At 46.7% G+C, this 26486-nt stretch overlaps 1 protein-coding gene across 1 annotated transcript in view; it reads right to left on the bottom strand.

The window, feature by feature from the left end:
* Positions 1-337: 337 nt before the first annotated feature.
* DGKQ (diacylglycerol kinase theta) overlaps positions 338-26486 on the bottom strand; it is a 1501752-nt gene continuing 1475603 nt past the window's right edge. The window contains exons 22-23 of the mRNA XM_078676348.1: positions 4751-4903; positions 338-843 (exon numbers count right to left, since the gene is read on the bottom strand). Of these exons, the coding sequence (XP_078532474.1) occupies positions 703-843; positions 4751-4903 (294 nt within the window). The 3' untranslated portion in view covers positions 338-702. The remainder of the gene's footprint in view (positions 844-4750; positions 4904-26486) is intronic.

Genomic DNA, 26486 nt, shown 5'->3' with positions numbered 1-26486 from the left:
CCACCGTGAGGAGTTGAACACCATTACTAGAGGAGCTGAGCTCACCTAAGCTAAAATCAATTTTGGCAAAGATTGGTTTTTTTTTAAAGCAGGTACAAACTTGTTTTTTACATACACAGTGCCGCTCGATATTAGTATCACCGCTGGGAAGCAGTCATCATAAGCAATATACAGTGAACTACTGTGGTCAGTTCACATCTGTGGTAAAACCAACAAGCTTAAGTTCTCTGTGGAGCATGTGTCATTGAGAGATCAGCTGGCATGGAGGCATGCACATTAGGATTTGAAAACACACACATCAAGAACAGCCAAAATGTCAATCTATAGACTTGTTTCATTGATTGCTCCTGCCATTTATCTTTCAAGATATATAAAGCAAAAAAAATTACAAAAAATACAACATCTTCCCCGCCCATTAGAAATGAACTGAAACAACCAGGCTTCTTGATTCGGTCTACCATCATTATGTCAGGCACGATTCATCTGTGAAGGATCATGACCAGGACTCCAAAGTCTCTCCAAGCACTTAATAACTTAAACAAACACAACAGAATAAAAGGCAAACCAATCAGGTTCTTGTTGAATGAAGATTTCCGCCACCAGCCGAAAAGGGGCCAACAAATGTCGGTGAAATGCTCCACAGAGCTCCTCATACACCATCCATGGGCCCTGTGCACGAACAGGCCAGCCTCTAGGAAACCCTCAAGGGCAGTAGGCGTGCAGTGTAAGGTCTTCATTGCTTAGCTTACTCTTTTCATTGACTGTCACATTGTCTGTTTTTGAATCTTTCACATTTCCAGTCGTTTTCTTCTGTTTCTGCTTCGATTTCCTGAGCATGTGGACCTTTAGTACAACACAAATTGGAAAGACGCAGTCAGACGTCGTGAAATACAGGGAAGTGGAAGATTGCAATACTTGTAATTCATCTAGGCCTAAGGGCAAAAGAAATGGTCAATGGCCAATTCAGAAATTCATTCTCACAGAAATTTCGAAATAAAACATTTGTGTCTATTTGGAATAGATTTGGGTTACTTTTATTGATATTTCCGATGACTGATGTCAATTTCCTTCATATATTTCTTAGGGTTCACGGTTAAGCGGGCATGAGAAATATTTGAAGAAAACTAACACAATGCAGGCAAACACTTGTCCCAAGTCATGTAAGTAACTCGTTTATATGCAAACTGCTATAACCCTGTCATTTGTTCAGGATAAAACTTTTTAATGAAATGGTAACATCCTGCCAGCAAAAAATCAGTAGCTGTGAGTGCTGAAAAATACAAAAATCAACTACACAGTAGACCTTAACGCCATCAATAAGTCTGCTTGCCAACCTAGTAAAAATCATTTGCCAATATCAAAATGTGTGATTGCTAAGCTCCCATGGCACACGCGGTGCCCAGCCTTCTGTAGCATTTTCCATAGACCAGTACTTCTAAGCAATCCCTTGAGTTTGAAACGATGACAGATGAAGGATGCAGGTGTTTTAACCCTGTGGATGCTTAAGTTGTATGTGTCCCTACAGTTTGCCGAATACAAGTCCCCAATGCTGTTAACACTTTCCAAGATTCTAGCTGGAATTATTTCTATTCAGGTTGCAAAATACTTTATACAATTGCAACCTAAATGCAGCATATTTTTCATATGTTTAGTTCAAATTATATATAAAATGTCTTCTTCTATTACCGCCACTAGTGCACCCCAAAGAACCCCGAAAAGGGCCCCAGGCATTCCAAATGTGACCTCGTGGTTAATGGTCCTATGTAAACTTCTGTTTCTAGTATTGTTATTTTATACTTAAGCCGCTCTTCATTATCTGCTTCTTGCTCTGCGTCTTTCCTTGTGTCCAACACCCAAGAACACAAGTAAAACCTGTATGGTTTACCAGCCAATTTAGCTCATAAAACGGATGCAGTGTGCACAGCTTACCATCTCTGGATATCCTGGCCCATTACTTTTTGCCAGGGTGTTCCATATTTAGCTCCAATATGTTGTCAACTTGCTACTTCCCTACAGGATATGAGGCATAAGTCTTGCATAGAACTCCAACACAGTTTGTTACCACACTTCAAGCACGAAAGAGCGGTACTGAGAATCAATGAACATTGTACGGAATGGTCTATTGCCCAAATGGCATGCAGGCTTCTCTAATGACCCCTGTTCGACTCAATCACCAGTTTCAACTCGGCTCCCAGAATCCAGTTGTTAGTTATGAGAGGTATAAATTGTTTGAATAAAGATTGTGTGAAAACATTTTTGTGCATTCATTTCGTTAGTAAAACCTGGTTTGCATTTATCGCCGTCTCGGGAATCATGTGGACTAGGCGCCTATCGCACCACACAGAATATTGTGTCTGGCTCGAACACCCAACACCTCTGAGCATGCATGAAAATGAACCCCATATACAGACAAATAAGTGACGTGGGCATAACGACAATGCAACTGGTTGGGGAAGGCTGCCAAGGTCTCGAACAGTACGAACCACGTTGCGTCACACAGGTAGCAGAGCAAAAGGCACATACATTACTTAAAGCAAAATGTCAAACAAAAATACTGAGAGAGAGGCTATGAGATGGATGATAGGACTAATGAACGGAGGAAATTAGGGACAACATATTTTTATTTTTAAAAGTGTGGTAAGATCTGAAATGGAAAGGGGTGGGGCAGTCTGCTGAAGGGTTGTGGAATGGTGCTTCCATATGCGAAAAAAGTAAGATAAAAACGGAAAGCACACAAAAATAAGCTATCAATCAAATTATTACATACACAGATTTGTTTGCAGATGGAAAAATCTGAAGTCAAAGCCTGCAACACCCTCGTGTACTTAAATAAGGGATAAATTCCATACATTTAGCAGTAGTTTTTTTCACAAATACAAATTATACAGTGATAACATCAATTAGTACTTCGGATTCGGAAGCACTCTAAGGTAATACTAATGATCAGACGACAGATGTTTTGCTTGGGGGCACAGACCATTAGGGCGTATTCAAGATGAAATACTTGTTCACCTCCTTTGTCCAATAGGCATAATGTTGTCCTATGCTTTCACTGCTCTTTTTTGCCTAACATTGCGACTATTTCATGTGAGATAGAAGCTTGCCCTTGGCTGTGTGTGAAGGAAGCTTGCTGTATCCGTTTGGTGTGCTTCCCAGTAATCACTGCTTTCTTCGACTCCTACTTGTAATGCTTGGCATGTGGAACTTTTGAACTTTGTTTAGATCTCTCTGCTTCCGGATATTTGTAAATTGTGTGCATTGCTGTTGTAATACACTTAATTTGAGGAAGTTAATGGGATTGTGGCTTAGGAGGGTAGATGTGCACCTACTCGGCATGCTGTTCAAGCCCCCCACCCCATTTAAAATATTTTTGAAAAAGTCTGTAAGCCTAGCGCGAGTGAGCATTCATCACATGGTAAAAACCGCAGAGGTTATATAACGAGACACGTTTACGGTGAATGGTCCTTTAGTCCTTAACCTCACTGCTGAGACTGCAAACAAGTGGCAGTACTGCACTATTAAAAGTATAGAAGTCCGAGTGCTGCACATTAAGTAAAGTTGGTTTGCTGACATGTGCAGGCTCATCCCTTTCAATCCCAATAAAGAAAGTACAACTCTGCTCAATAAATGTGACCACCCCTGCTAAGAACGTCTGACACTGTTTCATCAAAAGTAAAGCCATCCTAATGAAAAGAGCTCCTTCCCGAGACGTGCAGATTCTAAAGTAGTAAGCCATGGTGAGGGAAAAGGAGCAGGGTGGACACCATCCACATTTGCACCAAGGCCCTTTAACCCTGCTAGCCCCAGTGCTTTTCAGGACAGTAGAAACTTGCGGACTTAGCTCAGAGCTGGCAAGACTGAATGGGCATCGATTTTTTTTAAATTTCTATTTTATTGCGTTTATTACGCGCAACAGCTACTCACAAAGGGTTTCCCGGCGCGAAAAATTTGTAAAGAGATCATAATACTGATAGTACGCGGTCTAGATGTTAAATAGCCCGGTTTTTAGGCTTTTGCGAAATCTGCCGTAGTTGTCTTCCAGACGAATTGCAATGGGCATTGAGTTCCACAGCGTAGGGCCTTGATAGCAAAAAGATTTCCCTCCCACGCGGGAAAGCTAATCTGATTCTGATTCTGCAGGTTTGATACAATTCTATGCAAATACCGACAAATCCAATTAGGCAGCATTGTTTGCTCAGTTGTTGGGAAAACTCCAAATTGTTGCCAGTTAAAACACTGCTGTACAGAATCCTGGCAAAGCTGACACTGTCGGCGGGCTTGCTAGGAAACCACGTCATTTCTTAAAATTCTCAGGGTGCATCTCTAGAAAGAAATAATTTGTTAGGAAGTTACTTTTGTATTACCCCTTTGCGAGAGGAAAAAACAACCCCTGATCTCTTTGGTTTACAATAGGATAATTAATCAGGAAGTTGATCTTTTGGAGAAGAGGGATCATAACGATGATGAGAAAAATATAACGTGGATTATTATCATAAAATAAAGTGGATATTCTCATATAGCACTACCATTGGGCTTCTATTTGATTATGTTTTGATTGCTCCTACACACTCCACGAACAAGTGTTTCTACTACCTTCATAGTTCCCAATAAGATGGAACCTGAAGTAGGAAGCCTGAGAAAAAGCCTGCCAGGATGCAGACCTAGAGTCCTGAAGTTACAGCTAAGGCTCTACAAAAGGCATGTTGTCCCACTGGGCCTTAAAACACGCTCACTTTTATGTCAATCTTACCTTTGGTCCTGCTGCAGAAATGATAATTTGGCCTGGAGGCTGGATCCAGGGCTCTCCATCCACTTGCACAGCGATAGGCTTCAGCAGAGTTACGCGAAAGTATGACCCCTGAGCGATGCGGATGCCTGAACGCAGCCCGCTTTGCACTTGACCCTGCAACAAAACACAACAGATAACATTTACATTCATAGTTTACAAAACCAGGAACATGTTAGACTTATCACAAGATATCTATTTCTCAGTATCCTACAAACAAAAATGCCTAATATTCAATGTTCACTTAAGTGAGCCAACACCATAAAATGTGATGATGGAGAAAGTGATGGGAAAAGTGATCTACAAGTGCGCTGTACACATTTCTGTACCAACAATTTACTTTAATGCATAGTCTGATTCACATGTTTCTAAAATCAGTTGGCAGCATCACTACTCTGGTTGGCCACTGCCCATTTCTATGTTGCTTTTCTCCAAATCTTTATGGCTTGCGAAGTGTCAGGCATTAATTCTTCCACCATAGATGCTTCTGCTCTTAACGGACTCCAAAGTACATATTAGCCATTCAGAAATAATGTTTTTGGCTAAATGTGCTTCTCTATTAAAAAAATATATATTTTGGCATGGTAACGCCCGAATACCACTGTAAAACTGCCATTCAGGTATCGCCACTTTTACTGAGTTGATGGGCTTCAAAAGTTGCCCCTCCTTTTCTCCAAAACATCCCGGACAAGACCGCAGAGAGTCCATATAAAGTTGGTTTATTAGAAATGATCAACTGTTACTTTTCCAGTGTGTTTTACATTCTATGATTGCTCATAGAATTCTTACAAATGTTGTGTGGTACAAGCACCCCTTAAAATCTGTCTCTCAAGTGTCTGCCAATATTCCAGTCCACCACCCTTAAAATGCTGCACCATTGGTCACCAAACTTCCTAAATGCTCTTTGAAGAAAAATCATAGTAATGAAAAAGTGAGAATTAAAAATATTAGATTTGCTTACAAATCTTACCATATTGTGTTATTTTATTTTATCATAGTCATGGTGGGAAGCACAATTCCACTACCCCATTTTTATGTTGCTATAATTAATGGTTACCATGCCCCCCAAGAACATATACTTCTGCTTCCAGGTCGGATTCTGCACATAGCTGTGAAATGTGCACTATACTCTTTATCTGCAGACAAAGAAATATTGCAGGTAACTTATCTCAGTCGGCCAAACACCTAAGACCAATGCCTACCTTCTTAGCACTAACTTCAACGCAAACCTAAAGGGACATTTGAGGCGTAGCTACCAAAGGTTTCACTCTGACAGAACCTTACTGAAAATTGGCGGCCCCAAGCATAGGCTAAGCATTCGGTCTCCTCCTCTACACTGCCCTCGCTAGCACTCCTAGGCTGTCATTTTGCAGTACTTTTAGCATATCACAAAATCGCCTTACCAAATGGAAACACCATGCTGAAATCTGGAAAAATAGCATAATCTTACCTTTGACACTGACCATGACTGATTTCCTTGCAGTGGGCAAGACAGGGTTTCATCCCCCATTAGTTCGAGGAGTGCAGAGCTACGTATGCCCTCGACCAGCTCCCATCTGTGAGTCCTTTTACAAGATGCTGAGTAGAAAAGCTGGCATGGAAGAGGGCAACATTCTTTTCTCAAAGAAATCCTCTAGTTTGTTCTGTGCTTAGGAATGATAGCCATTTGTGGGGGCGGAGCTTGCTGCAGCGCAAGATGGCCGCGTCGAGGAAGAACTCCGCGAGCTATCGGCGCCACTCTGATTATATCCTGGCAATCGGAATATTTAAAAGCCCACAAACACGCACCTAAGATGCCGCTGAATGCTGTGCGCCGGCAGTTGTAATCCTGCCTCGGGTGGCTGCCCTGAGGCCTCCGAGAGCCGTATTCAACCTGGGCCGCGGCGCGGGGCTGTGTTGGAGGCCGCGCGCCCGCTCCTCGTAGAGCGGGGGAGTGCCCCAGCTTCGCCACGCCCGATGTTGTGCTCCTGCCTGGCGGCCGGGGTAGTCCCTCCGCAATTACCGCTCATCTGCTGCGCCGGCCTCATCCAGTTCGGCGCGGGACCCTGTGCACCTAGGGACGCAGTGCCCTGCGAGGCCTCGTGTGTGCGGAGGGCCCGACCGGAGCAGCCCTGAGTGCCCCGGGAGACGGCGCGTCACCCCCTGACCTTGTGGACGTTGCCCTGAATCCAACTGCCCTGACTGATGACTCCCTGGATATCCCCCCTGGTGGCGAGGGGGAGGCCGCGCTGAGGACAGCTTCATTGTGTGCGGTAAGCGGGCCCCCTGGGAGCGCGTGGCCTTGGAATTGGCTTCTCCACCTGGGGTACGCCCCGCCATCTCTTTGCTACTTCTTGTGATCCTCGGGCGCCCTACCAGGCGACTACGGAGCGCGGACCAGATTGCAAAGGTGAAAAGGGAGGATCTCATAGATCACTGTGCATCTTTGTCACTGTCGGAGGGGTGGGGGCGGCCCTTAGCACTTTACCAGCTTTCAGCAACACGCCTACCTGCGCCAACTACTGTCTTCTCGCTTTGTCCGACCTGCTGTGGGTCCCCGCCCGACGGGGGCTCTGGCTGCTGCTAGGGGGCCTGTGTGGGGTGTGTCCCGCCTGGGGTGCGCAGTCTTTGCTCTCGGACGCCCTGGGCCTGGGGTGAGCTCTCACGCCGTGATCCCTCCCGAGGGGATTCGCTCGTTTGGCCCCCGGTGGCCTCCTGGATGGTTGCTAGCCCCTGGTGCAATCCGGCTGGAAGTGCCCATGGATTTGTGTCGTCCAACTCCTTTAAGACATATCAGTGACCTGGTTCCACCTTATTCTTCCACTTCAAACCTTCGTCATGGGTAGGGTAGATAGAACACAAACCCGTCTCCCGTTTGATGCGAAAAGTACTAAATCTAAGGAGGCAGACCGGGTGCCCTCAACGGATTCCGGCGCAGATCACCCAGAAGATGACCCCACTGAGGTCAAACAGATGTTTGCTACCGTCCAAAAAAGTCTACTGGCTATGGATGGGAAAATAGACTCACTGGTGGACCGAATAGACAGGATGTCAGAGCGCCTAGATAAACAAGCAGAGCGTACAGACATGGCCGAACGTAGGATCACCGAGGTCGAGGAGGCCCAGACTGAGGCAGACCTGGTGCAAAAACAGATGGCTAAAACCCTTGCTACCCTTAAGGATAAGGCAGAGGACTTGGAGGCCCGGTCTCGTCGCAGTAACGTACCTATTATGGTCCAGGGAATTGGGCGACCTCCGTTACGAAGGTTCGGCAATTTCGCTTTATCCTGACTTTACCGCCAAAGTCCAGGATGCTTGCCGTCTCTTCAAACCTCTTAAACGACAACTCCGGGACCATAACATCTCCTAGGCTATGTTGTATCCGGTGAAACTAAAGGTGAACCTGGATGGCTCTTCCCGCGTCTTCACGGACCCGAACACTCTGCAAAAAGCCATGAAGGACATACTCAAGAAATCTACGCTGGAGGCTGCGCGACAACACACGTCGGAGGTGGCGGAGGGCGCACAGGGAGGCTCCCTCGAAGACAATGACTAGACCAATTTGGCTGAGATGCCTCCACACTGTAAAGTATTGTCTTCTGTTTTTCTAATGCCCATATAATTGTTCTGTTGCCCTGTTGAAATGGTGGGTGTGTCTTCTATTTTGTTTAGATGGGCTCTTGAGTTGGTCGCCCGTGGGACTCTTTCTTCATATTCCAATTTAAATGTGGATATATCTTTGTTTCACTATGTGCAAAAGGAAGCTATTTAGGCACACACATTGCAGTCTTTCACTCGTTAATGCTTTTATGATATTTTGCCGATGGGTATGATGCATCACTGTGATTCTTGCTTATAGCAGGACACCCGCATGCCCGGCTCGGCTCAGTGGCTCCTCACTAATAAACGATTGCCTATATATGCATAATTGTGTATGGCTAGATGCCGGTGGCTGTTTGTAGTACTTCGGTAACATCCGCTCCGTGTGTTACACACATGGCTAGTTGCCAATTTATGCTAGAGGGGGGAGGAGGGGGGGTACGATCAGGCCGTGCCACGATTAGGGTGCCATGGCGTGGGTGGGGGAGGTAGAGCTTGTTGTGAATTATTGTTTGTTTTCATTGGATATTTCTATTTTTGTTTTTGAAATAATTTTCAGATACATACACAATGGTACACATGCCGTCACTATTGCACGATCTGATTATCAACCAGAGGCCCCTGGGATACTTTCTGACGTTACAGTCACAATACACTTCCCTAGGAGATGGAGTCCACAATAAGGCTTTTATCCTGGAACGTTAGAGGTCTCAATGACCAGCGTAAGACAAGGAAAGTTATGTCGTATCTCATCAGACACACTATAGATATCACTCTTTTACAGGAAACACATCTCCCGTTGACACAACTCTTGCAAACCCGAAACAAAATTTGTGGCACGATCCATGCTGCAGGTTTCACCTCGCATGCACGAGAGCTCCTCACTTGGATCAACCCCAAATCTCACCTCACACTCGAGGAATTGTACACCAACACCAACGGCAGGTATGTGGTGTCTAGATGTAAGGGGAGAGGTTTGGATTGCATATTAATTAATGTGTACGGTCCTAATCATGATTGCCCCCAGTTCTTCCACGACTTGCTCACACTTGCTCGACGTTTGCCTGACGTCCCTCAATTATGGGGAGGGGACTTTAATTGCACACTTATTTGTGACCTAGATAGGTCGGGGGCCCTGCGAGGCACCGTTCACAGGCAGCGGAGGCCCTTCTGGCCGCTCTGATGGACTTGTACCTCATAGATGCTTGGCGCACCCAGTCAGGTGTGACAGGTGGCTTTACACATTACTCGGCGCCCCACGATCTTCATACCCGTATAGATTATTGGTTCCTGGCAGGCTCCCTTCGGTAACAAATACGCGACTCTGAGGTGTTCCCGTGTACCTACTTGGATCACTCTCCTTTGTTACTTACACTAGCTACTTCTGCCAAGCCGCCCCCCGTTTACATGGCGCTTTCCCCCATAAGCGCTACTATATAAAGTCTTCAAGGCGGAAATGTTGGAAGCTATGGAGACTTTTTTTGCGACTAACTTGGGCCCGGCTCCTCATTTTTCTACCATTTGGGAGACCTCCAAGGTCTAAGTACGTGGGGTAGCCATATCTAAGCATTCGGGGGTTCTGAGATCAATTAGGGGGCGGCTAGCTCCCTTGGAGTAAAAGCTCTCGAACATAGAGAGAAATATGTGCACCTCTGAAGATCCTTTATTACAGACTGCACTTAAGGAAACACTCGAGGAATATCACATGGAGGCAGATAGAGAGGTCAAGCTGATGGGCAAATACGCTGTGGCGCAGGTGTACAGGAAGGGGAAGCAACCGAGTTCGACATTGGCGAACCTCATGAGAGGACGCAGTGACACCACTCAACCTATGCAACTAGACTCGGAGAACGGGGATACTGTTGTGGACTCGGATGGGGTGGCAGAACAATTTCGGCAGTTTTACGCTGATCTCTATAGAGCCCTGCTCTGCTCGACATCCACTGACCTGCTTGAGTACCTTGAATATATTAAGTTACCCTGACTGTTGGACGCACACAGAGAATACCTGATGCGCCCCCTCGAAGCATGGGAAATACATTCGGCTCTGTCCACCATGCGCTCAGGAAGCGCCCCGGGGCAGGACGGGCTCACTGTGGGATTTTATAAGGAGTTTAAGGACCTCCTGACCCCCCACTTACTCACTCTGTTTGAACAAATGGCTGAGGAAGGCATTATGCCCCCCTCGATGAGGGAGGCTCTCCTGGTTGTTCTACTGACACCTGGAACGCCCCCTAAACACTGCTCCTCGCACCGTGGGAGCCACGTTCTTACAGCCTAAAGGAACCGGACACATGCACCTTATATGTAGGCGGAAAAGCACTGCTGCATAGTCTGGGCAGCATAAATAAAGTCTAAAGTGGGAGTCCCTCATGCCAAAACCTGCGAACAAGTCTGCAAAACCAGGTGGAGTGCGGGGTGCCAGAGCACTGCGTGCTGAGTAACCTGAAGCAGAGGGTTAGCTGCATTGTATGGAATGAAGGATATGAAAGCGGTGAAGTGTCTAGAGGACACTGGACATGCTGGATAGTTTATGACAGACTGCACACTTTTCAGGTACCAGCAGCACTGAACCAGGGGGAGCGGGCAGTGAATGCGGACCGACTTAGGGGTTGGCAGAGTGACCCGGTGTCAGAGGGAACCCTATGAAAGCACAGGGTGAGGACATAAAACACTGGAGTGATATTATAACACCCCGGATTCATTTACAGTGAATGGCTAACGCGTGAGTGCGTAAAACTGGTGATAAGGTGTTGCTGACGGAGGAAGCTAGTGACAACCAGACCTGGTCTGAACAGCGTCGCAGACAGGTCAGCGCGAGAAAGGAGGAGCCACGTGAAGATACTCATCTCAGGTGCGCCAGCAACCCAGAACCCTACAGGAGTATATACACAGTACAGCGCCAGAGAACTCGCTCGCAGGCAGCGCTAGCTCATTGTCATTATGGGCAGAGGGGACAAGACACAATCTAAGGTGTCATTCGAACAGAAACGCTCTAAATCTCACGACGCCACTAGTACTGAGTCCTCGAGAATGCAGGCGCCACCGGAGGAAGACTCGGGTACGGACATACGTAGTATGCTTTAATCCATGGAAAAAAGCTTGCAGTGCGGGATAGCCTCTCTGGGCACGAAGATGGATGCTCTCTCCTACAGAATGGATAGACTGGCAGAACGGATGGACAAGCATGCAGAGAGACTGGACATGTCGGAAAGAAGACTCACCGAGGTGGAGGAGGCGCATACGACTTTGGATTCGGACCACAAGCAGCTTGGGAAAGTCCTACAAGTACTGCAGGATAAGACGGAAGACCTCGAAGCACGTTCCCCTCACTGTAACCTGCATATCACCGGCCTGCCAGGGACGACTCCCACTGGGAACATGGAGCAGTTTTTGAGAAATTACTGGTGACTCTTCTGGGAGATGGTGTCTTTTCTACGATGTTTGTAGTGGAACGGGCACATCGCTCTTTGGGCCCACGGCCACCCCCAGGTGCCCCACCACATCCAATTATTGCAAAGTTGCAAAACTACCGCTACAGGGATGTGGCGCTGCGTATAGCATGAGAGAAAAAAAATCTGCGATATGAAGGCTCGGACATATCACTCTACCCGGATTTATCAATGCGGGTGCAGGAAGCCCGCAGACACTTTGTTCCCTTGAAAAGGCAGCTCTGTGACCTGGGCATAGACTATGCAATGCTGTACCCGGAGAAACTCGGTAGTGAACAGGCAAGGTAAATCCCATATATTCACATACCCGAAGGCTCTACAGCAAGCATTAAAGGGGTGGTCTAAGGAGCACCGCAAGAACCCGGTCCAACTACAGGGCGAAGCTTCAGGCGGCTCATTGGACGAACAAGACTGATGCAGAAGGCCGATAGATGTATACAGAGTAAGATGGAGGGGGGAGGGAGGAGGGGGGAAGGAGCGGAGAAACGGGAGTCAACTAAACGGGCGCAATGGATAATATAACTACATGCCAGATAGTATGGGGAGGAAGGCCAACGATGGCGGAGTCGGACGGAAGGTCACTGCTTCATGGGCGGAATCAGCAAAAGGTGATTCAGGACACTTAAAGCCAAGTTAGCAGTACTGACACAAAGTAGATGAGGTGGGTCGCAGAGCCTGGATGGGGATGGAGAACAGTAGACGAAGTGGGCACGATGGCACATGTGCATAGGTCATGGATAGTTAAGGGTGGAATGCTGTGCGTAAGCTGGATCGACAATATTGGGGCGGGGCTACAGAAGAAACACTGATATTTTCACGATAGACGCTGATTGAGCGACCTCTGCCCACGAGTGCTAGCACCGAAATAGCTCATAGAGGAAGGGGGTTTTCAATGTGTAGTTGAGGGAGCTGGGTGGGGGGTTCACAGGGTACTGCGTGACCAATTTGGGGGTGGTCAGCTGTGAGAGGGGCGTTTGGGGGCGTGGTTATTAAGCAGAGGTTATTGGGGGAAGTTGTTTTGGTTTCTGTATGCAGTACACTCTATATATGCACAAAGCAAGCTGGGTTCTGATGTAGACGCTACAACTGTAGATGCCGACCCACACTTAGACCGAAGTACCGAAAACGGCGGACTCCATAAGCGTGCTGACATGGAATGTTAGAGGGCTGAATGACTTCCGCAAGCTGTGAAAAGTGCTGAGCTACTTGAACAGGCAGGGTGTGGATGTGGCCTTGCTGCAGGAGATGCAGCTCCCACAGACTAGCGCAATGTTACGCAGTAAAGGCTTGACTGGGAATGTTAACTCAGCGGGATCCACGACACATGCAAGGGGGGTGCTCACATGGGCAAACCCACAATCGTTTTTTCCGATTGAGCTACTGCTTGCAGATAACAAGGGGCGTTATGTGGCATCGAGGTGTCAGGGTCGGGGAATCGACTTGATTATTGTTAATGTGTACTGACCTAATTATGACTGCCCTGAGTTTTTTAAGACTATGTTGAGCATTCTGCAAAGATAGCACAACACACAATTTCTCTGGGGTGGCGACTTTAATTTGATAAGAGACCCTTATTTGGACAGATCGGCAGGCCCGATAAGGAGACCGGTGGCGGCGGCGAGAATGCTGGACAGCGTAATGACCTGTTTGGATTTAAGTGACGTGTGGAGGGAGCGCAATTCTGACAGGGGAGGGTACACACATTACTCGGCCTATCACAACATACATACCCGTATAGATTATTGGCTGGCCTATACGTCATTGATGGGCCGGATTCGCACTTGCAAGGTACTACCACGCACGCTCTCGGATCACTCTCCACTGCTGTTGGTCCTGGACACCCCCAAGAAAGCTTTGCCACTGTTTACATGGCGCGTTCCCCCATATTCACTGCTTGACCCACAATTCAGGGGAGAACTCGCGGAGGCAATAGAAACATATTTTGAGAGCACCATAGGGTCGGTGGATAGCTTCCAGAAAGTGTGGGAGGCCTTCAAGGTGTATATATAAGTGGTATAGCAATGTCTAAGCACTATGGGGTACTTAAGGCAATTAGGTAAAGGTTGAAAGACCTGGAGCAGAAGCTGAAGGTCCTGGAAGAGCGGAAATTAGCTGAGGGAGAGGCTGAACTGGAGGAGGAGATAAAGGTCCTGCTGGGTGAATATTATGAAGCAGCGGACAGCGAGGTACTACATATGGGCAAGTAATCTAAGGCGCGCACATATGGAGAAGGGGATAGGGCGGGCTCGGTACTCGCCCAGATTCTGAAAACGAAACGTGGGAAAACACTGATCACTAAGGTGAGATCAGCGGAGGAGACACCCTAACTGAAGAAAAAGACATAGCTGAGTGGTTTAGGCAATTTTATTCAGACTTATACACTTCCCGTTCGGAAGACATGGAGGAGGGAATACTAGACTACCTAGAACACATCAAGCTGCCATTCTTAACGAACACGCATAGAGAATTTCTAATGCTCCCTATCGATAAAAAAGGATGAAATTCTGGAGGCTCTGACGAGTATGAAATCTAATAGTGCCCCGGGGACAGATGGCCTCACAGTTAATTTAATTAAAAACCTTCATTGACTTACTCCTTCCCCACACTGCTGCGCTCTTTGACGACTTGTGTGTCACGGGTAGTTTGCCCCCGTCAATGAGAGAGGCGATATTGGTTGCAATTCCAAAGCCAGGGAAACCCCCAGTGGAGTGCAGTTCTTACCGCTCCCTCTAGCTGTTGAATGTCGACACCAAGATATTAGCTAAAATACTAGCTAACCGCCTAGCCCCCCTGTCTACAATACTGGTGGCCCCGGAACAGGGGGGATTTATCCCTAGCAGAAATCTCACATATAATATCCGAACTGTGTTTGGCGCCATGCAACACGTAAAGCAGGACACTAGGGCAGTGGCATGAAGGCATTGGATTCCCGACATATAGGATAGTGGTGTCAACCTATGCGGATGACACTTTGCTGTACGTGCGAGACCCCAAGAGTAACTGGTCAGCAGTACTTGAAGAAGTAGTGCACTTTGGTGCGTTGTCCGGCTTGAAAGTGAATTGGGAAAAGTCCATTGTGTTCCCGCTCACCCCAGTTACTACTGAATTTGACATGGAATTCCCGTTGCAATGGAACACGGATTCAGTCAGATATTGAGGAATACGATTGCATACAGAGTCAGAGATAGTCTTCAGGGAGAACTATGGAACTGCGATTAGTAAGCTGGCGGACGATATGGAGGCCTGGTGTAAACTCCTGCTGTCACTGATGGGCCGTGTCTCCATCACGAAGATGCTGGTACTGCCCAGGCTTTTATTCTTGTTTACGAACATACCAATAGTGCTGCCACATACCTTTTTTCATCGACTTAATCAATTAATGATAAAACTGGCATGGGCAGGTAAGCATGCAAGGGTACGGTGGCAGGTCCTCACATTGCCATATAACATAGGTGGTCTAGGTGCGCCAGACTTTGAATTATATTACTGTGCAGCACAGGGCGCCCACATGTACTCCTGGATTTATGGAGATCCGGGCACCCCCTTTTTCCGAATGGAAGCCCTGTTTGTCAAACCACTCCCGCTACCGGCCACAACACTGGAGGCAGTTGACTGCAGAACCGGGATTCTGGATTCCCTCAACTCTACACGCCATGCATGGCATTGTATCTTACAACATCAGGCGGGAGCATTGCTGTACTCCCCAGAGATGCCGATAGAATGGTCTCTCTGGTTAGCCCCTTGCAGAGATAGGGGATGTCATTAGCACGCTACACAAATTAAACATCAAAGTGGCGGGGGATCTATTTCATGAGGGGGTGGCTAAAGCTTGGGAACAAGTGGAAGGACGATCAGGTGCAGGCACTATGTTGCAGCACTTTCAGTTTTACAGAGTGCCCAGGGCTTTGTTGGACCTACTAGGAGAGGATCTAACTGAACCGCCGGATATCCCGGAACTCTCATATGTAATCAAAACTAAGACCCCCAGCAAGTTAGTCACCAACATATATAAAATTGCCATGACGCATAGGGCGCACCGATACACTGCAGCTAGGTTGGTGTGGCAAAGAGATTTGCAGATGACAATTGATGATGCAATGTGGCAGTATTGCTGCACAAACACTAAATGTAAATGTAAATGTATGTGTCTTGTAAAGCGCACTGCTGCTCTAGGGGTGTCTCACTGACTTATTCAATTTAAGTACGTTAACAGAGCATACTACATGCCAGAGCGATTGTGCAGGTATGGACTGCGTGAGGAAGCGACTTGCAAGAGGTGCCACGCCCCGTCAGCAGACTTCATGCACTTAGCTTGGCAATGCCCGGGAATATTTGCATATTGGGAAGACATATACAGAGAGTTGGTGAGAATAGTGGAGGTAGAGCTGACACTGGATCCCGCAGTGGCACTCCTGGGGTTCTCCAAAAATATACCCAAGGGAATAGGCAGATTGGTGGATATGGGCCTGCTAGTTGCACGAAGGGTAGTGGCATTGTGTTGGAGAGGGGCCCGTTACAAACGATAAAAAGATGGTCACACGATATGCTGTACTGCTGCACGCAAACGGAGAATTATAGTGAACTACTCCCCCCACGTATTCGCCCAAAGAACTTTTGGGGGCTATACATGGCACACTGGCTTAGTGGAGCAGGGGGGAGGGAGATGGTCAGATAACGTAGCCCAGTAAAAGTATGCACGCCCTGAAGCACAACAGCGTTTAGATAGTGGAACTTTGGACGCTGGGTGACTAGACCAGTGGGGAAGCTACACTCTTCCTCTCCGGGTGGACATAGCAAGAATGGAGGGGGGGGGGCCTGCACGGGATACGGGGCAAATGACCGGGAGCCGAGACGGATTATACCAGAGCTACCATGAATATGGATGGTTAAAGCTAGAAGTGTGCAGAGATAGGAGTGGGGTGACACGCCGTTAGGTACACGAAGTTATGACAAATAAGTAACATTGGAGTTGTGTGTGAGAAAGGTCGCTGCCTGCCCAGGTTGGGTTGTTGGCATTACAGCTGTGGAAACTAGTGGTTAACGGGGTACTTCCAACCCCTGCGAAGTAGAGATGTACTGTTGTGTGACTGTATATTATGTGTTTCTATGCAATAAAAACCTAAAAAAGATAAATAAATAAAAAAAAGATCTTCGCTAAAATCTTAGCTAATAGACTGAGCCCCCTCATGCCGACTCTTGTGGGCGCTGAGCAAGCTGGCTTTATACCAGGACGCTCACTTACACACAACTTACGCACTGTATTCTGAGCCATCCAGCATACTAAACCGGACACTAAGGCCGCCGCGATTTTCCTCAATGCTGAAAAAGCATTCGACTCTGTGGAGTGGAACTTTATGTTATTGACCCTGGAGAGAATGGGGCTGGGTGGAGTCTTTGTGCGTCTGATCAACACATTATACGCAGACCAGAGAGCCCGAGTGCGGGTGGGAGATGTAGTCACGGTCCCACTGCAGGTACCAGACAGGGATACCCTCTCTCCCCGTTATTGTATGCATTGGTGGCGGAACCGCTGGCCTGTGCAATGCGTGAATATCACAGCCACAGAGGGATTTGATACCCAGGGTACAACCTCATTATATGGGCATACGCGGATGACATGCTGCAATATATTCGTGACCCTGCTCAAAATGCATCTCCTGTCCTCCGGAAGTGGTGCGGTTTGGTGAATGCTCTGGGCTGAAAGTGAATTGGGATAAATCAGTTATATTCCCTCTCACCCCGGCAACGCTTCCTGACAAATTAGATTTCCCCCCTACAGTGGGTCACTGACCCGGTACGCTATCTGGGTATTCAGGTCTATACAGACCCGGTCCAGGTTTTCCGAGAAAATTATGGTTGGGCTATTAGTAAGCTCGAGGAGGATATTGCGAGGTGGATCTGCCTTCCTCTCCCTTTTGGGCAGAATATCCCTCATAAAAATGGTGGTCCTTCCCAGATTTTTATTCCTGTTTCTTAATATTTCGATGGTATTACCCGCGCAGTTTTTTAAAACTCTTCGGACACTGCTGATTAGGCTGACCTGGCCTGACAAACAACTGCGGGCCAGTTGGAACGTTCTCACTCTACCATACTCAATTGGAGGCCTTGGTGCTCCCGACTTTGACTTATACTATTGAGCGGCCCAGGCCTCGCATTCATATTACTGGTTACACCAACAGATACCCCCTCCCCATCTGCTCATAGAGCGACTATCTACAACCCCCACCCCCTTGGCTACGGCACTGTTCCATGCCCCGCGTCGCACAACAGGTGTCTTGGATTCAATCAACGCCACTACGCATGCTTGGCATAACCTTCTTAATCGTCACACGCTTTCAATTTTATACTCCCTAGCTACCCCGATTGCTTGGTGTGAATGGCTGCCGACGCTCACTGCACCAGAAATAATTAGTGAATTACATTCCCTGGGTCTGGATACTATTGGGGATTTCTTTGAGGATGGGGCCGGTAGAGATGCTGACAGTTTGTTACAGATCGATTGCCCGCCGTCTGTTTTAACCACCTTCCATTACTTCAGAGCCCGCAGTGCTCTGCGAGAATTGCTTGGAGAGGAATTGCAGGAACGCCCAGAGGTGCACTCCTTCACTACTTTGGTTCGAGCTAGTTCCCCGAAGCGACTGGTTTCCCTAATCTATTATAGAACCGTAGAGCTGCGGCCTTACACGTACACAAAAGCTAGGCTTGAATGGCAGGCTGACCTAGATATCATGATAGATGACACCATGTGGACATATTGTTGTGAGGCTACCAAGCGAATCTCTCTCAATGGTCGGCACCGCCTTATACAATTTAAATTCATTAATAGGATATACCACACACCAGTGCGATTGTGCAGGTTTGGGCTGCGAGAGACAGCTGACTGTGAGAGGTGTGGGATGCGGGAGGCTGATTTTATACATCTCACCTGGTTGTGCCCCACTATATCGACCTTCTGGCTACAGGTCTTTGCCGAAATAAGTGCAGTCAAACAAGAAACCCTCAGCTCTAATCCGATATTAGTTCTGCTTGGCTATTCAAAGAAACTGCAAAAACCAATCAGGCATTTGGTTGATATGGCCCTGTTAATCGCTAAGCGCGTCCTTGCAATGCACTGGTCGTGTGGTCCCCCTCCCACCTTGGCACAATGGTCCAGAGACATGTTGTTCTGCAATGCCCAAACTGAAGTGTATAGTGAATTGTTGCCTCCCAGGAATTGCCCTAAAAACCTTTGGAGTCTGTACACCACTTATATGAGATCGCGAGCTCGAGAGACTCCTTCTCCACCTGCCACTACGAGGTGGGCTGGTCAGTCAGAATGACCCCTCCTGGAATCATGGCACCAGTGGCAGGCTAGAGGCCTGGATTTGGGATGATGTGTTCTCATTATTCAAATGTCTGTTTAATTTTCTCCTTTTTTCTATATAGTTTCAACTCATTGGGATGCTACATGCTTAACCCCTTCCGCGCTCATGACGAGCTCAGCTCGTCATGAGTTACGACGCTCGAACGCTCATGACGAGCTGAGCTCGTCATGTAACGCAGCTTTTAAAAAAACGCAGCGCACAGCGGGAAAACCGCTAGCGCGCATGCGGTTAATGTTGATTTTTGTCATCATTGTCTGTTATTATTGCATCAGACTGGATTTACTATGGTAGCATTGTGTACTTTTATTTCACAAGTTCTGAGAGATATCGTATGTGTTTATGATTTTTCTTTTGTGTTGTATTAATGAAAAAGGAAAATAAAATAAAAAAAAGGAATGATAGCCATTTGTTATTAATCTATGACCTTTCTTTAGAGTTTGATGTGCTATTTTAATATGCTTCATTTTCTCCTCATGAAGCATAATCAGTGACTGTAATTAAAATACAAGATTTAAAGTATTACCAGATCGCTGATCATCCTCAGACACTCATTTGTGATGTGAAATTACGTGAGTCTGACGTAAACACTCCACCTTCTGTTCCACTCCATCAGTGTTCGTCTTCTGCTCATAATCCATCTCGACCACCCTCCCCAATGATTCAATTCCCTTCATCAGGACCATGGGCTATTGAGGGGCGTGGTATGGAGAGGATGACTCTGACGGGTGAACCCCTTAAGATTGCCCTGCTTCTCCAACTCATCCTTGCAGTCTACACATGGACAGGTTATTTACTCTCTTTGTAGGTGTAAAATAGTCAGAAGGAGTAATGTACTAAGACTTCCGAAATAGAATGAACAATTTACTGTCTGGTAATACAGCAGTCAGTATGGACTATAGAATGCAACAAGACTGAGGGCCTTGGGATTTACTTTTTTTAGCCACGTTACTTTATCAACATACTAGAAGGCTTATGCTTCGCATGATGTCCAGGGGTGCTGCCTCCTCTAAAGCCTGCGTCCGAGTGCAGTGTACTGTCACACCTAAACAGCACAGAAGCCACCGGAAGTAACAGCACAGAATTTAATAGCATAGGAGGTCACACATACACCAGCATGCGGTCTTAAAACACAAAATAGTCACAGGCCTTAACTAACGCCCAATCCCACTTTTAATGAGCGAGGTGAGTGTAAATGAGGAAGAAACTGACATAGCTGGCCCAATGTAAACCAGCAAAATAAAGGGCTTCTATCAGGTTAACTAATGATTCGGAAGATTTCAGGCTGCCATGCATAGATCTCCCACAGCCAGCAGAGTTCATACAATGCAGTTCAACGTAACCTACATCCTAAAGGAAGAGCCATTAGGTACACCCCAGACAGGGGAGGTTTCTCTACTAGGGTTCCGCTTACCCGATTTCTAGGTCTTTAAAAAGGTTATCCCTTAACTTTGCAATTCTTGTGAGATTAGGTGCCAGGCTGCTTCACACTCGCTTGGAGAAAGGACAGGCATCCAAGCATAAATAAACCCTCAGTGCACATGTGCAAGATTCTTTTAAGTAGGGCTTAACTTTTTGCAGCCCTTAATTTTCATAATAAAGATGTCCCAGCAGTGACATAGCCTGCAACAATGAAATTCTTTCCCACACTGCGCAATGAAGCCCTTCATAATGATGTGGGGGCTCTCACGTCACTCATCACAGAGGATCCTCCGTGCTGCAGCAGTCCCTCGTAAGAGCAAGCTGGTAGTAGTGCTCCCTGTCAGGGAATAACCGCACATCAAAACATAAACAAATATAAGCTAAACATGTATTGAGGGCACACTTGAGTCAAGATTGCTGTACATACAGCGGGGGTGCTCTAGAGACCAGTGCCACTCACTACCAGAGAATGACAAGAGCTGATCAAAGCGAACTGCTGCGACAAATATCAAAATGAGAAGGTCAGCGAAGCACACCCCAATTGCAAACGTATAAAATCTTGACAGTCTCAAGATTACATAATCAAGAAATTAACCTGTGTTATATAAATACAAGATATAATCAATGACATAGACAAATTTCAAATTTCATCAGAACAGGATGACCAAATCAGGATTTTTGTGCGTGTAGTTTTCTTTATTCGTGGTTCATATTCAAACGTGAGATGTAGCCAACACGTGTTTCGTCTGTACAAAGTTGGTACTCGGACTTTCTCAAGGCTGTAGACACAGACAATATAAACATAAATCTAACAGATAGTGGCAACAAGTTCAACAAAACAAGTTCAATGGTCACGATACATGATCAAATAACCAGTTAAAAAAGAAAAAGGGGGGGGGGGACACTGAGATTAAGTGTGAAAAAGAAAAATTGGATGTGATAAAGAAGCTCCCGACAAGAGAGAAATATTAAAAGTGCATATAAGAGAGATGGTGTCAACAAGAGAAATGAATAGTCACCATCCACCAATAGACTCGCAAGGTATCCACGGAGGTCACATGAAACTCCCGGATATTGTGTTAAGCATAATAAAAAATATATAAAAGTAATACCACAAAGCACCTGGGTCACTAGATACCCAACATGCTTGAAATTCCATGGCATTGCTGTATTGAAAGATGATCCACGTGGGGGCGATAAGACCCTTGATCTAAGAAAACTTGAAGCACAGTGGCTTATCAAACTACGATCAGTGGATCAAGGTCTTAATACAGACAGAGAAATGCATGTCTTCTTACGAGACTAAAATTGATGTTTAAGGAGCTTATGTAGACTGTTATATCTACCTTACTGTCTCACTATGCATAGACATGACTTTGATTAAGGTGCTGTCAAAATGAATGCTTAACATGCCCCTATATAAATAAGAGTATATTGTCACCTTCTTCCATCTGTCTAAGTCGTCTTACCTTTGTATTGACCTAGGCCATCGTGTCATATATACATAGGGAATACTTTGAACGTTTAACTGTAAAGTATGATGCTAGATATGTTCTGCTGTACTGTTCTGTCATTTGGTCATACCAGTCTAGGTCTTTTCGTTACGTTATTGATGCCATCCATTGATAACTTTACTGCGGTCATAGACCATAAAAGCACAGATAAAATGTGTACATACACAAGATAAAATAAATAAATAATTAAAAATACATGGTTTAAAAATTATTAAACAGTAAGTTATCATGGGAGAGGTAGCAAACATCACAATTAATCACAATTCATTAAAGCGAGCCTTCTGTGCCACATACCATGTAAAAACCGTGAAACCGCAAACACAATAAGAGGGGAGGTGTCATATCTTAAAATTCTAACAGCTTGTACACATTGCCTTAGGCCGAGACTTCTGCATAACGGTACCAGCCAGCATCTCCTTATTGTACTATAGGCTGGGCAGAAGAATAGGATGTGAACTGTATCCTCTTTAATATTGTTGCAAACTGGGCAAGTTCCTTCCTTTCGTCCGTCCCATTTACAAGTGAAAGCCCCAATAGGTAAGCATCCATGTCTTAATTGTGTATAGAGTTTTCTTGCAAGGGGAGGCTGTATTAAGTCCAAAAACTCCTCCCTCTTGGACACGAGTTTTACCTGCAAAAATTCTGTGGACAGTCTGCCCAAAGTTGCCGAGCTATACAGGAGACTTAGGTTGTGATGTCTCAGGGAAGCCAAAAGCTCTATTCTTTTCACTTCCGGGCAGCTCTCCTCCGGGGTCTCCTATAATTGGGGCATACCAATTTGATGTACAAGGGTTTTAATGTGGGTTAGCCATGGAATATTCATGTTCTTCAACTGCCCCCAAACTGCGGGGAATTCAGCTCTATAATCCTCGAGCTCAGGTACTGTCCAAAGCCTTCTCCAATACAGGAGGGGTCGAGCAGCTAGTAGTTCTATGATGGACTCTAAACCTAAGTCTAATCTCAGGGGTATGAGCGGGGTGCTCTGGGGGAGGCCTACCAAGTTCCTCATAAAGGCCTGCTCCACCTGAAGAAGGCTTGGTGTGCTCATATGGCCCCAGAGTTCTGCACCGTAGGTCACAGCTGGTCTAGCTTGTGTCCCATAGATTTCAAGGGCTGGGGCAAGTGGCTTAAACAGGGTTGATCTCTGGAACTTGCCAATGCCCCCTACAATCTGCGACAATCTCATAGCTGATTTGGATACCTGTGGACCCCAACCGAAATCTTCAGTCAGGGTAACGCCCAGGTACACAAAAGTTCTCACCCTTTCCAGTGGGACACCATTTAATACAGGGTTAGGGCGTGTGCGCTTTGGGGGGTGAAAAATCATACATTTCTTCTTTGCGAGATTAATTTCCAATCCCCTCGAAGCGCAGAATGATACGAAACCGTCCAGGACCCTCTGGATACCTGATGATGTTCGAGACAACAACAGGGTGTCGTCTCCGAACATCAGAGCAGGCACCCGTCCAGTGGCCAACCGTGGAGCGTCACTGTTCTTGACATTGTCCAATTCACCCACCAGGCCATTTATATAAAGACTAAAGAGCGTAGGAGCCAGGGCACAGCCCTGACGTACGCCTCTGGTCACGGGGAAGTGGGCTGATAGTTCTCCGTTCTTCCCACATCTCACCTGGGCGTAATTCCCTACATGGAAACGCTTCAGGATGTCTAACAGATAAGGCGGGAGGTCTAGTTCTTTCAAGACCCTCCATAAACTCTCCCTGGGGACAAGGTCGAAAGCGGCCCGCAGGTCTACGAAGACAAGGTAGAGACTGCCACCCTCTACTCTTGCTGTCTTCCAGAAAAGGACCTGCAGCCTAAAAATGTGGTCCAGGGTCGAGATTCCAGCTCTAAAGCCGGCCTGAAGGGTAGTCAATACTTTAATAATCCACATTTGTTAAGCGCACAATTATGCTCCTCCATCCACCCCAACAATCTATCCAGGAGGACTCGGCCCATTAACTTCTGCGAAGTATCCAAGAGACTAATTGGACGATAATTTGATGGTACTAAAGGGCAGCCCTTCTTAAAAATTGGGACAATCTCGACCCCTACACAGGTGTCCGGTAACTTAGCTCCCCAAAGGACCGCATTAAATAAAACAGCCAAGTACGGCGCCCAGATTTTTGGCTGGGAGCGGAAAAGATCTCCAGGTAATCTATCAAGGCCTGGGGCTTTGTTAGGTAGCTGCCTAGCGATTGCCATTTCCACCTCTTTGACTGAGATACTCTCTATGTCTCCAGGGTCAACCCTCGCCCTTGCGTCCCACTGACCTATCGGATAGCCCAAGTCCGAGGCCCCCCGCAGTCGATACTCGTGCGGGAAGTCTGGGGCTCGGGGCATCCGAAAGGCATCATCTGGCACCAAAATCTCTGCCTCACTAAAGTGTTCTCTGGTGTCAGTCTCAGGGCTAGTGTAAAGCACAGCAAAGTGTGCCTCCCAGACTGACTGAGCTATGTTTGGTAGGAAAGCCTCCCCTCCCTCTTTCACACCAGGGTTAACTATTGCCCAGAATAGTTTGGTATCTTTTGCAAGGAGGGCGCCTCTCAGTTCTTCCCACCTGGCTTCTTCCCACTCCCTCTTACCCCTAGTGAGCTCCTTTTTATACAGCAGTCTGGTTGCCCTGATATTCACTCTGTCTTTAGATTTGATTGCCGCAAGTAGCTCCTTTTTTAGTTTTTTGCATGCATCATCAAACCAGGGGTGAGATTTCGGGACACGCCTTTTAGTTCCACTTACAGGGTAGAACACGTCCCCCAATGCTTTCACTAGCTGCCTGATACCTGCAGGATGAGTCACCCATCTGGGTTATAAGTGGAATTACAAGTTGGTAAATTTTTGTTAGCCGAGATGGCGAGTCTGCTAGGTGGGGCCATTTAACCCTCCTTCTATTGTTAGCCAGCATGAGGGGAGGTACCATCGCGGCGGGTTTGGGTTCAGGGTTAGTTAGGCCAAAGGACCTCGGCTTAAGAGTTAAGACCAGGGCATTGTGGTCGCTATCATGTCTTTGTACGACCCTAAATTCCTTTAGTTTGTCCCAATTCTTAGCATCCACCATGAAGTAGTCAATGATGGATGTTTGGCCTACTCGGTTGAACGTGGCTGTGGCTGGGCAATCAGGATTCAATCTCCCATTGCACGCCGCAGAGACGTTTCAAGGAAGAAGGATTTTATTTGAAGAGCTAGAGGGGTCCATGCCCTGACTGGAGTCGTATTGGGCTCTGGAATATGCCAAAGTGCGTCAACTTTGTCTTGCTCTCCCAACTCCAGGCTACCCAGTGGCTCGAATTTACAATTAAAGTCTCCCCCAAGAATTATTGACATAGAGGGGTCTAACCCCTGAATGAAGGAGTTCAGGGCTTTAAATGTGTCAGATTCTTGCCCATTCCTGCATGGCCTCGAGTAAATATTTATTATTGCTACATTGGGTTTGCTTGCAGGTTTTAATAAGACACACTGTATATCCAGGGAATTTGTTTGTATTTGGGTCGCCTGGGTACCCAGGTGGGTGCCTATCCAAATTGATAACCCACCCGATGGACGGCCTCTTCCTGTAGACACTGCCAAGATGTCAAATGTTGCGAAAGTCGAGCTGGTGCTCTCTTCCAGTGCCCAGGTCTCTTGCATGAGGCATATATCATGTGTTGCCATGAAGGCGGCCCACTCTGGAGTTAGTTGCTTGTTTTTTAGCCCGGCTATATTCCATGAGATCAACTTTAGGCATCCTTCTTGTGGATTTTCGGAGCCCTCTCCTTCCCCATTCCCACCACCACTAGTCCCCATCCTCTCTGGGGAATCACTCGTTAGGTCCTCCCTATCAGTAGGTAGTGAAACGTTTTCCTCTATTACCCCAGCCCTTCTAGGAACTTTGTTAGTGGCTTGTGAAGAAGAATTTTCCCTTAAACTGAGTCAATCCACCTCTTCTAGAACACTAAACCTATTCCAATGTGGCTGCAGTGGGAATAGGGGACCATATGGGGACATACCCTCCCTCGATGCCCCTCCATAAGGTGTTCTCTGTGGTGGAGGATTGCGTACCCTGTTATAGTGTACCCCTCTGTGAAGGGAAGGCTCCAGGCTAGGGGTGGGGTAAAAGTATGAGAGGTGCAGTGAGCATATTTGTGTATTTGTTTTAGTGAATGGGGCATTGTAGATATACTCTACGGCTGAGACATCCCTGAAATTCAGAATTATGACATCCCCAGCTATAGTTTTTGGGCCCCTCCCAATCCATGCTACTCTTCTGGCAGACATGATTACGCCTGAAACATTCAGTGGCAAGGGTCTATTAGTTACAAGCGGCTATTCTTTCCCAAACAAGATTGGGGCTACAAAGAGCGGTCGCCGCATTCACTGATTTTATGCATGAAAG

The sequence above is a fragment of the Lissotriton helveticus genome, chromosome 2_1, assembly GCF_964261635.1.
Source record: "Lissotriton helveticus chromosome 2_1, aLisHel1.1, whole genome shotgun sequence".
Taxonomy (NCBI): domain Eukaryota; kingdom Metazoa; phylum Chordata; class Amphibia; order Caudata; family Salamandridae; genus Lissotriton; species Lissotriton helveticus.
The sequence above is the reverse complement of the archived record's forward strand: the minus strand, read 5'-3'. Positions and strand labels throughout refer to the sequence as shown.